This window comes from Oncorhynchus tshawytscha, linkage group LG11 (assembly GCF_018296145.1).
Source record: "Oncorhynchus tshawytscha isolate Ot180627B linkage group LG11, Otsh_v2.0, whole genome shotgun sequence".
NCBI lineage: Eukaryota > Metazoa > Chordata > Actinopteri > Salmoniformes > Salmonidae > Oncorhynchus > Oncorhynchus tshawytscha.
Genome location: NC_056439.1, coordinates 7,628,911 through 7,640,892, shown reverse-complemented (window position 1 = coordinate 7,640,892; position 11,982 = coordinate 7,628,911). Strand labels below are relative to the sequence as shown.

Here is an 11,982-nt window from a genome sequence, read left to right as displayed (position 1 = left end):
CATTCTCTGTACAGAATTATATGGTTTGGAATTTATGGTGATTTCCTCCAATCAGTGGCATTTAAAGGTTACAGCGGCACGCTCCGGCCACTATTGACCACTGTGATTGGCTAGTGATCTCGCTGCCATTCTCTCTCGACCAATCAGAAATGGAGATGCTAAACTGTAGTAGACGGCAGGGTCATTGGTAGAGTTTGTTTTGCCCGGCTCAGTGCCCCGGGTGGGTGGAGATTTCACTTAAGGACCAATGGAATGGTTAAAGAAATATATATCGCTGGGTCTGTACTTTAAAGATGGAGCGGCCTTTTCTAAACAAACTTTGGAGCAATGGCCTTGAAAATCAAGGAGAGAAGTGTTTTTTATTTTTTATTTTACATATTTAATTTCAAAATGTTATTTTATATGAATTTCTCTCTCTATTTTTTTGAATGGCCAGATAGGGTTTTTCTGGTTTGAGTTAATTTCAGAATTGTAACCAAAACAGGGGAAAACTGTTGCCGTGTTCATGTTCTAGTCGGAACTTGGACATTTCTGACTTGCTAACTGGCTAACAAGTGCCGCATTTAACCAGTTAGCAAGTCGAAAATGTCAGTTTCCTAGTTCCCGATTTAGCGCTAGAGCGCGGCTCAGTTGTATTGATGGCTGCACCAGCCAATCAGAGGCTGGGTTTTGAGTCTTCAGCCAAAGAGAGTAGCTGGACAATGTTATATGGTTCAGCTAATGGGAACCAATGTATATGATAAAAGGCGATGTAGCATTTTAAAGTCCTTTGATACACAGTAAACCACTCGACTTCTCGTGGGGCATATTTCAGAGACAAGTTATCGTTGTACCTTCTGGTTGTTTACTTCTGAGCTTTGTAATAATTTGTCTGAAATGGCACCCTATTCACTATATAGTGCACCACTTTTGACCAGGACCTATAAGGAATAGGGAGCCATAACACACACAACCAAGGTTTCGTTTTATTGGTCCAGATAATGACGTCTCGGGTTGCCACTAGCTGACCTATCTGGAAACGAGCGAGGATCACATGCTTTGCCGTGACCAATCCGTAGAGAGCAAGAGATTCATTTCAGCCTACTCTTTTATTCGTTAACGGTTAAACCAATGAGATGAACAGCTGAAAAAAAAAGTCAGTAACATCCTTTTTATATTTATTTTTTACTTTCCTTTGCAAGATTTTTAGGACAATTTACAGGGCATTGCTATAAACCGACAGTTTGTTTGACCAGTCAGGAGCGTAGAATGAAACTAAAAGAGCACGTCGCCCAATAAGGCAAAGACGTTTGACTGCCATCAGGAACAGCCAATGCCCTTGCAGATATTTAGACAAGTACGAGCCCGGGACTTGGGTGTTTTGAAATAAAAATAAATAAAAAGATATGTACTATATAGCTGTGTGTGTGGGCGTGTGCGTCTGTGAGTGTGTTTGAGCATTGGTAATAAAGTATTTAAAACCAAAGGCAGTGTGCTTTGTTCTGCTTGTAGTTGACGTTTATGTCTGGTAATGCAGAACACAGGCTACTTACAACATTGAGTAGAACCGAAGGTTTCCACAGCGGCTATAAAAAGATAATGTAAGGTTACTTAAAATCGGTCAGTTAAGATGACTGTTACAGTAGATTTTCATGCACCTCACAACATTTCTTCCACACAAGATAGAGGGGACAGAGATTGATTGTGGGGTTTACGTCAGTCAGTGGTGCCTGTAAGTTGAAAGGAAACCGCCACTGATGGAGCTCAAAGTTTCATGTCTCACCTCCCTCCGTAGCTCTTAAATGCCGTCACTACCACAATGTATCAGGTGGTGCCAAAATGCAGGTTGTGAATGTTGTGGCACCATAAGCGTCTTTGTAACATGAACGTTATGTGATTATATTACTGTTGCGTGATTTAAAATGTAAATTAGACCGAATTTAATAATGTACACTTTTATTGCATAAAAAAAAAGTCAGACGCCCCTAGGGGTTTCATATCAAGCAGGAGGCAGATTCACACATACACAGAATCAATCGACACATTCTGAACACAACGTTGAGACAGCAGGATTCTACAGTAACCAAGGGAATGTCAAACGGGTCAAATGTTCTGCTACTTCACCTCAATTTACACAATTCTCTCTGCACTGGTGCAAAAATGTGTTTAGTAAAAATAAAAAATAAAGTGTTTAGACAGAAGCCAGCCCTGAAATGGGAGCTTTTGAAAGTAAAAATGTAATTCTACCTATTGCCAGGACAACAAAAAAACACTGGTCTAGTTCTCACATGGAATTAGCATTAATAGCCAAACGCTCTCCATCCTCATCTTTCCCTTCAGCATCATGTTGAACTGAAAACTATGATTAGGTGACAAAAGAACTCACAAACCACTATTATGGAAGGAAAACAAACAAAAACACTTGCTAATATTTTTTTCTAAATTCCCTCTCAAAGACAGCATTTTGGGACAGAGGCCGTGGTTCATATACACACACACACACACACACACACCCCCACCTACCTTATCATTATGGACCCAGTTGGAGGTAGGTAGATGGCGTGAAATGTTTGACCATGGCTTAGCCAATAAAGTAGACATGCAGCAAAGAGCCTTTGACAGCAATTGGCTAACGAAGGAGACATTTGAGCCAATGCCTGGCGCGTTGGTCCAATATGAAACGTTGCCAGCTCAATGGCACCATATCACTACTGTTGACTAGTGCACTATAAAAGGGAATCGGTTGCCATTTCCAACAAAAGCCAAAGTAACTTCTGTTCAACGGGTGCATGCACCAAGCACGGACTGGACAGAGTGTAAATCCACTCTCATCTCCCAAATGGGACAAAGTTCTAAATCGAGTGCAACCCTATGAGCGGAGTGCATCGGTGTAGTGTGCCAAGATTAAGCGTCAAATCAAATGCACTCAAATGGTTTAAGTCATAAAGTACACCCTTCTCCCTATATTAGTGCACTACTTTGTAGTATTGCACTGTATTAGATAATAGAATGCCATTTGGGAAGCAGACAATGATGAGCATAGAGGTCCTCCAGGGAACTGGTGAAAAGATCAACATAACTGTCATAGGTGCGATGGAGAGACGTAAAAATCAAACCGTACAGTGTAGATTTAAATGAGTTAATATTGAGTTAATCATCATAATACAATTATTTTGCAACTCAAATCTTGTTGCATACAGTATATAGCAAAACAATAAAAAGGACTCATAACAATCATGTTTGTTCCCTCGATCGAACAGCACACCCACTCCGGCATCAGCATAACGCCACCTAGTCCCATTGAGACGCCACGCCGTTCTTCAGAGGCCGCTACCCCCGACAATTCTATTTGTCCTTCTTGGTCTCGGTCTCATCCTCCTGGGCGTCGACCTCGGGCTCCTCCTCTTCGGGTACGGGCGGGAACTGGGATTCGTTGATCTTGTCGCCCCGGTCTCCCTTGGACTTGTTGAGTTTCTTGGACTTCTGGTAGAGCTCGTTCAGGTTGAACTCCCGGATGATGTTCTCCTGTTGAGAGTGAGATAGAGAGAGAGCGTGTGCATGTCAGAGTTTGAGAAATTGACGGGACGTATATCCATTGGGTGCTTAACAGTCCACACGCGGCGCTCAGAAAAGACAGAAACCACATTTTGAATATGGCCGTTCATATTAACAGAAGATGCAAGTTGAGGACGCCACGACACGAGGTCCTTCTTACCCGAATTCTGATGGGCACTGAGGATGTTAGAACAGCGAGACGGGTAAGGAACAGCAGAATCACTAGCCTACGTCAATCGACTGTCCCGCGTAGCAGAAAGGTTGACCTATTCTATTAAAATCACCTTGTCGAGAAAGAATGAACCTATTCCAAAACAGACTCTGGGACGGTAAGATACCAAATTCATACAACCAGTAAGCCTAGGCTAAGTTTAAGCAATGAGTCCGATGCAACTGATCAAAACATTGATCAACTATTATTTTACATTTTAAGCGCAGCGATGCACACGAGGCATTTCCACACAAATGTTTGTTCCACAATGCAATTAGAGGGGAAAACACCGTCGTCAAAAGGGCACCGCACACGCGAGCCGTTTCATGTGACGGAGATGGAAAAATTTAGATAGATTTCCCCCCCTCCTCCTCCCTCTAATATCCAACAACTAGCTTTGGGTTGCTAACACGGCCAGGATTTTGCCTTTGGCTACTGGTCAATGAAAGAATGCTGATATAAAATAATAGCCTCCACAGATATGGTCTGACTGACTAGGCTACTTTGAAGCAAGGTCAGACATGCCTCAATATGCATTAAAGTGTTCAGGTTTTGATTAAGCATACGTTTTCAAAAGAAATGCATACCGCCTCCAGCTCATTGCAAAGTGGTGTGTAACGCACTTACAAGCACGACCTTCCATTGCCCATTTATGCATTTGCTGTTTGAGATGCTGTGGCAGCAGCTCTCGCCGTGTCCGACAGATTTTTCAACTCAAAGGCTCTGCATCCTATACGCGTGTGATAAAATACACAATGAATATACTGTACACCAAGTTATGCAAATTAACTTAGACCGATAAGTATGACCAGTCTACTGGTATTTCCATCAATGAATAGGCTAAAAAGCATTATTTCGCAATGGGATTTTTGCCAATTTTATTAATCTGCTTTTCTATTCATTTACCTTTTTTTTGGGGGGCTAAAACACTGCCATTATCAGCTAACGGAAACCCTGGTGCGTGTATGTGTGTGTTCTGCTCTGAAGCCACTCGTCTCACCTCAGTGAAGCTCCAGGACACGGCCCTACACTTCTTGTCCACCTGGGGGCGTCTCATCACCTCCTTGCCACCCTGGAACAGCACCAGCGAGGGCAGCTGCTTGGAGAGGGGAGAGGTACTCACCTTGTACCTGGAGAAGAGGGATGGAGGGAAGGGAAGCTATTAAAACGGTGTTTCAAATCATAGCCGTCCAATCAGAACGCTACTTCACTAAAAAAATATAATCTACCCGCAGAGAGAGCGAATGAGAAAAGGGACCTACTTCTTAGACACGTCTCCATACCGCCCGATGTCCACCTTCCCAAACTTGAGCCCAGCGCAGTTATACCTGTAACCATGAGAGAAAACCCATCCATTTCCCAACAAACACAGCAATAGCATTACCACCATTACCACCGACATGTGGGCGCTCTCCCAAGTTGATGCGCAAGAGACCAAACAGCCTCGGAACACGCGCTCAGATAGATCATGTTCGAGCCTCGGGTTGGACAGTGACACACACACGCTGGCACCTGCAGGCGACATGCAGATGTTTCATTTCTCTCTCGTTCCGTCATGGCTGAAGCCAGCGCCAATTCATCCTATTCGTGTGTCCAGGTTAAAACGTGGGACGTCCCTCATTATAAACAAACAGTCGGTTAAATTCATGGTTAACGCACCATTTTCACATCTATTTAGTAGCGATTTAATACACGAAACAATGTCATTGAACTAATTGACTGGCCAGAGATCAGGGCCTTCCTCAGAAAAGACGCAGTGAAAGCTGCTAGTATTTTGAACAACCAAATGTCAGTCAAAAATTATTGATGAAATCAAAGTGAGTCTTGCATTTTACCCGGGTCCCACCAGTAGTAGTAGGCCAACCGAGACGGAATGCGTTTGAAGCGATGATGCGCCACCGCAGCTAGGACGCCGAGCAAAGTATCTCGCCAGTGGCACGCACACACATCGTGTCGGGGGTTTTCGTGGCCACCAGACGAGACAGTCGAAGGAGGATGCGGTGAGCGAAGTTACTGGGCTCAAATTTGACCAAGCTTGATCGACATAGATTGATGCATCTAATTGGGCATGTTATAAATGACATTTTTTCCATTTTGATGATGATAGGCTATAGTCTATGGCTGGATTTATGTATTTGTTTCCAATGCTACGTTCATTTGGCAGACCCTCTTTCTACAAGGCCTAATCATATTAGTATGGATATATTGTTAGCGCCTATAGGCTATAGAGATGCATTCAGGTAATGAACTCATTATTACATGTCAACATTTTAATTTGATTACAATTATTTCATGTCAATCGTTCTTGAATTAGATGTATTATTTCTTTTTTAAATAGTCCACTCTATTACCCTATACATCACATTAAATTACGAGATTGGATTGCACTTTTTAAAATATTTTTTATATCAGGAATAATGAAACTGTCACAAGCAATACCTCCCATCGCGTTTCATTTCTCATGGTTATAATATTGTAACATCTGCATTATTTTAAAGAAAAAAAGGTAGGGTAGGTTTTCCCATGGAATAATCTAACTCCTGAAGCCTGCACAAAGTGCCTAGGACACTGTGGTAAAGTACTGTTATTGTTTATAACCACTTAATGTCATTTAATTATTTTATTCTGCTCGCTCGCCTCACTTTTCTGAGGGGGGGAGAGGAGGAATCCATTAAACAGTGAATCAATTTTGTCTGGCCTAATAGGGCCATATGAGATGGTCTGTTGTGACAATTCAGGAGAGGATAGTAGATTGAAGCCAAGGATTTATGACGCAATGCATTAAAATGGCGGCTTTTGTCGTGTAGAGTGAAGGTTAGTCGTCGTCTTACTTGAGGGAGAGGTCTGCGTAGACGGCAGCAAAGGACTGACACTCTGGGGACCAGTTCGCGAAGAACTCGACGATCCACGTCACTCTATTGTCCCTCTCCAACTCGTCCTGCAAACCCCGGGGGCACAAGTCAGCCATCGATTTCACTAAACGTTACATTTCAATCAATAGAAAATGTCAATTTTGAAATTACATGATAAAAAACACTTTCAACTGAAATGTCAATAACAATCTAACTGGTGTCATCTTCTGCGATCATGTGTAAGTATGATTTGTGATACACCCATCTGTGTTATTTTCTCTCTATAACACACCATTACTATGGCAATGGTAATATGGTCTGTTACAGTAGAGCCTTAAGAGGTACTCTATGGTACTCACGTCTATGGTCTTGTCACTGAAGTACTTGATGTACTCTGGGCCCATGTAGAGAGGAGGCTTACAGGTCATCAGGAACACTGGAACACATAAATCAGCCAGTCAGTGAGCAGAAGGAAGGGCAACGAGCCAATCAGAAGGCCGAATGAGGGGTCATCAGGTTATAGGTCATGTCATCTAACCAGGCATTTACCGGTTTAATTCATTACCACAACAGTAGAGGAGCGTGTGTGTGTGTGTGTATCCATGTATGTATAGTTGAAGTCGGAAGTTTACATACACCTTAGCCAAATTCATTTAAACTCAGTTTCACAATTCCTGACATTTAATCCTTGTAAAAAATGCCATGTCTTAGGATCACCACTTTATTTTAAGAATGTGAAATGTCAGAATAATAGTAGAGAGAATGAATTATTTCAGTTTTTATTTCTTTCATCACATTCCCAGTGGGTCAGAAGTTTACATACACTCAATTAGTATTTGGTAGCCTTGCCTTTAAATTGTTTCATTAACTTGGGTCAAATGTTTTGGGTAGCCTTCCACAAGCTTCCCACAACAAGTTGGGTGAATTTTGGCCCATTCCTCCTGACAGAGCTGGTGTAACTGAGTCAGGTTTGTAGGCCTCCTTGCTTTTCAGTTCTGCCCACAAATGTTCTATAGGATTGAGGTCAGGGCTTTGTGATGGCCACTCCAATACCTTGACTTTGTTGTCCTTAAGCCATTTTGCACAACTTTGGAAGTATGCATGGGGTCATTGTCTCGAAGACCCATTATGCGACCAAGCTTTAACTTCCTGACTGATGTCTTGAGATGTTGCTTCAATATATCCACATAATTTCCATTCCTCATGATGCCATCTATTTTGTGAAGTACACCAGTCCCTCCTGCAACAAAGCACCCCCACAACATGATGCTGCCACCCCTGTGCTTCATTTACGGTTGGGATGGTATTCTTTGGCTTGCAAGCCTCCCCCTTTTTCCTCTAAACATAATGGTCATTATGGCCAAACAGTTATATTTTTGTTTCATCAGACAAAAGGACATTTCTCCAAAAAGTACAATCTTTGTCCCCATGTGCAGTTGCAAACCGTAGTCTGTTTTTTTATGGTGGTTTTGGAGCAGTGGCTTCTTCCTAGCTGAGCGGCCTTTCAGGTTATGTTGATATAGGACTCGTTTTACTGTGGATATAGATACTTTTGTATCCGTTTCCTCCAGCATCTTCAGAAGGTCCTTTGCTGTTGTTCCGGGATTGATTTATACTTTCATCTCTAGGAGACAGAACGTGTCTCCTTCCTGAGCGGTATGACAGCTGCATGGTCCCATGGTGTTTATACTTTTATACTTGCGTACTATTGTTTGTACAGATAAACGTGGTACCTTCACATGTTTGGAAATTGCTCCCAAGGATGAACCAGACCTTTGGAGGTCTACAATTTTTTTCTGAGGTCTTGGCTGATTTCTTTTGATTTTCCTATGATGTCAAGCAAAAAGGCACTGAGTTTGAAGGTAGGCCTTGAAATACATCAGCTACACCTCCAATTGACTCAGATGATGTCAATTAGCAGAAGAATCAGAAGCTTCTAAAACCATGACAATTTCCTGGAATTTAACAAGCTGTTTAAAGGTACAGTCAACTTAGTGTATGTAAACTTCTGACATACTGGAATTGTGATACAGTGAATAAGTGAAATAATCTGTCTGTAAACAATTGTTGGGAAAATTACTTGTGTCATGAACAAAGTAGACTTGCCAAAACTATAGTTTGTTAACAAGAAATTTGTGGAGTGGTAGAAAAACGAGTTTTAATGACTCCAACCTAAGTGTATGTAAACTTCAGACTTCAACTGTATGTGTGTGTATGTATAAACAAAGTGTGTATGTATGCACACCTTGTGTAGTGCAAGCGTGTGTACTGACCGATGCAGAGGGTGAGGTAGAGCAGGCCCATGCGGATGTCCAGTCTGAAGAAGAGGATAACGTTGGCCACCTTACTGAACAGAATGATGTTCCCCACATGCTGTTCCACCGTTACTGAGACAACGAGAGATGGAGAGTTGGGGTTAAATCGAGTAAAACAACAATTCTATTGCACAGAATAAGGACAATTTGAAGGTTGAGGACAATAGTGCACGGGGGGAAGAGGAAACAAATATGATAACATTGAGAGAGAACAGATGGGATTAGAAGACTAGAACAAACAGTTTTGTAAAACCATAGAGTGATATGGGGAAAAAAAGTGAATAGTGTAAAAACTATTTGGAGTCTGAGACAGAGGGACAGTTTGTAGTTGAGGCCTAACAAGTGAGGGATTCACTTTAGGGAGGAGGGAGAGACAGGCAGATGAAAGACCAAGGGAGTGCCAACAGGGCTAACGTAACGTAAACACCACAGGGTCGACAGACATTTCTTCCTATGAACAATCTATTAAAACAGTCCGTTTTACAACACTAAACTACTCATTTAAATAGGGCTGTGTGGACAAGACATTTGCCATAGCAGATTGGTTGAATACCTACAACAATAACATCAATATACAGCAGTAACCCAGAACAAACAAAACAACGTTGGCGCTACACTAAACGAGTTGTTCAGACAAAGTTGAACTGTCTGAAATGTTAACCTTGTGGATACAAAGGTGAAACTTCACTAGCAATGTGTGTGGGTACTTCTTGTTTTACTGAAATGGTAAACATGTCATGCAAAACAAAAATGTCTGCCTGCTGAAGGAGACCCCTAGCTCCAACTGAGGGCGTTTCCAATAGATACAACAGCTTCAAAATGGTCTATATCATAAACATTAAATCAAAACAAAAATGTGCTTTTTTTGTTCTTCATTTAAGTTTAGGGATAGGCATAAGGTGGGCAGCGTGGTTAAGGTTAAAATCAGATTTTAAGAAGATAAATTGTAGAAATATGCAGGGTTTATGACCTCAGCCACCCAAGCCACACTCTGTTCTCCCCACTTCCATCATGGCAAAAACTGACGACCAATAGCATCTACCCCCAGACCATCAGGCTGCTGAATAGCCACCACTAGTCATACTTGTCACATCTGTGACCCTGTGCATGTGACTAATAAACTCTAAGGGGGGGGGGCAGTTTTCTAATGGTTAAACACAGGTGGGTACAACTCTGCTAATGATTAACCTTGATTAACCTGGTTCAGGGCTGATACTTACTAGCTCTTCTGTTTTTCATCATGACGATGGCACTGAGGAACATAAGAATCTCCACTTCTCTCTGTGGAACATGATAACAGAGTAAACATACAGTTTATAAAAGGATACCTAGTCTGAATGCATCCACCTTGTCAGCTCGGGGATTCGATCCAGCAACCTTCCGGTTACTGGTCCAACGCTGTAACCACTAGGCTACCTGCGGCTCCAGTACTAGCTAGGAGGCTAAACAAGGCCTGCAACTAACTCCAGCATTGCCGGTGTCATCCTGTTGTTTTTGGGGTGGTTTTGGTGCATGCACTCATGGTGGCAGTGGCACTTTCTGCCAAAGGAAAAAAAAAATCAAGGCCCTGGTAGCCTAGTATCAGAAGGGGTTCGCACCTGCTAACTCCCCAGTATATTCACCCTTTGCGCGGTTCTGTCTCATCACCTGCCTGCTACTTTCCGATCTCGGTTCGGGTTACAGTCTATCACTTTTCAATGTCGAACCCAGGCCAACTCCATCGAATTGCAATGGCCATTCATGTAGCTAGCGTCAGCTAGCTAACGGAACACCCCACTCTGTCATCACATTTAGCATAGGATGGCTACGTTAGCTAGCTCGTTGTCAATCTAACGTATCTCTATATTTTTCAATCCCAATTTGTTACACCATCCAATACTGACCCAGTCAAAATCGCAGGGATTGCCATCCTCTCGTTGTGTCGAAAGATGTTCGCAGATGCCTGGCGTCTTGCGGATCATGAGAAACCCGATTGACATGAACAGAGACGCGACATAGTATGGCTTTAGCAGCCACTTGTACACCTGCGGCAAGTGGTAGAGGAATGCGAGGAGTGGTGTTAGCAACGCCATTTTCTAATTTAGATATACAAATAAAATAAAACAGCCGGAGGAATAGGAGAAGATGAGGCCGCCTGGAGCAATGCGAAACTCGTCGTGATGCGACTCGCAGGATAGATTTCTAGTCGGCCAATGCAAATTAAAGGGGAGGAAGGATGGTGCGGAGGTCACTGCGGACGAATCCTTGGAAATGGTCCCGCCTCCTTTGTGAAATGGTGGTGATTGGCCAGTTGAAAAAAATCAAAGGAACGATGATTGGTATACATTTTGCAAAAGAGGAAGGACTAATGAAAGACCAGGCACCGCCCTTTTCTTCATATGGGAAAAAAATTGCCTTTTTGGAAATACTTTGTACGTACAAGGCTTGTTCAACGTTATAGCCAACAGTGGAGGCGACTGCCGACTGACTCCCCCAGTGGTGGGAAAACTACCCAAATGTCATACTTGAGTAAAAGTATTGATACCTAATAGAAAGTTACTCAAGTAAAAGTGAAAGTCAGCCAGTAAAATTCTACTTGAGTAAAAGTCTAAGTGTATTTGGTTTTGGTTTTAAATATACTTAAGTATCAAAAGCAAATGTAATTGCTGAAATATACTTAAGTATCAAAAGTAAAAGTATAAATAATTTGAAATTTCTTATTTTAAGCAAAGCAGATGACACCATTTTTATTTATTAACCAGGTAGGCTAGTAGAGAACAAGTTCTCATTTAACAACTGCGACCCGTCCAAAATAAAGCAAAGCAGTGCGACACAAACAACAGAGTTACGCATGGAATAAACAAACATACAGTCAATAGAATAGAAAAAGTCTATATATAGTGTGCGCAAATGACGTAGGATAAGGGAGGTAAGGCAATAAACAGGCCATAGTGGCGAAATAATTACAATATAGCAATTAAACACTGGAGTGGCAGATGTGCAGAAGATGAATGTTCAAGTAGAGATACTGGGGTGCAAAGGAGCAAAATAAATCAAATAAATAACAGTATGGGGATGAGGTCGTTGGATG

General features: G+C 42.1%; 2 protein-coding genes across 2 annotated transcripts in view; one reads left to right on the top strand and one right to left on the bottom strand.

Annotated features, from left to right (window-relative positions):
- Positions 1-1,465, top strand: part of LOC112261380 (palmitoyltransferase ZDHHC5-A) — a 46,213-nt gene extending 44,748 nt beyond the window's left edge. The window contains 1 exon segment of the mRNA XM_042329744.1: positions 1-1,465. This exon segment is cut by the window's left edge and continues 845 nt beyond it. The gene's annotated coding sequence lies outside the window, so the exon portion shown is untranslated.
- A 453-nt stretch (positions 1,466-1,918) lies between these two features.
- Positions 1,919-11,149, bottom strand: LOC112261379 (thioredoxin-related transmembrane protein 2-B). Its single transcript, XM_024436663.1, has 8 exons — positions 10,796-11,149; positions 10,133-10,193; positions 8,871-8,984; positions 6,957-7,033; positions 6,577-6,683; positions 5,008-5,073; positions 4,746-4,875; positions 1,919-3,504 (listed from the first exon to the last, which is right to left on the bottom strand). Exons 1-8 carry the CDS (start codon positions 10,982-10,984, stop codon positions 3,325-3,327), a joined length of 924 nt encoding a protein of 307 aa, XP_024292431.1. The 5' UTR covers positions 10,985-11,149; the 3' UTR covers positions 1,919-3,324.
- Between the last annotated feature and the right edge of the window lie 833 nt (positions 11,150-11,982).

Coding starts and splice junctions, on each gene's coding strand:
- LOC112261379 (XM_024436663.1), bottom strand. CDS start 10,984: ATGGCGTTGCTAACACCACTCCTCGCATTCCTCTACCACTTGCCGCAG. Junction 7,034..8,870: donor CTACCTCACCCTCTGCATCG/GTCAGTACACAC, acceptor TATGTGTTCCAG/TGTTCCTGATGACCTGTAAG. Junction 4,876..5,007: donor TATGGAGACGTGTCTAAGAA/GTAGGTCCCTTT, acceptor CCTCTTCTCCAG/GTACAAGGTGAGTACCTCTC.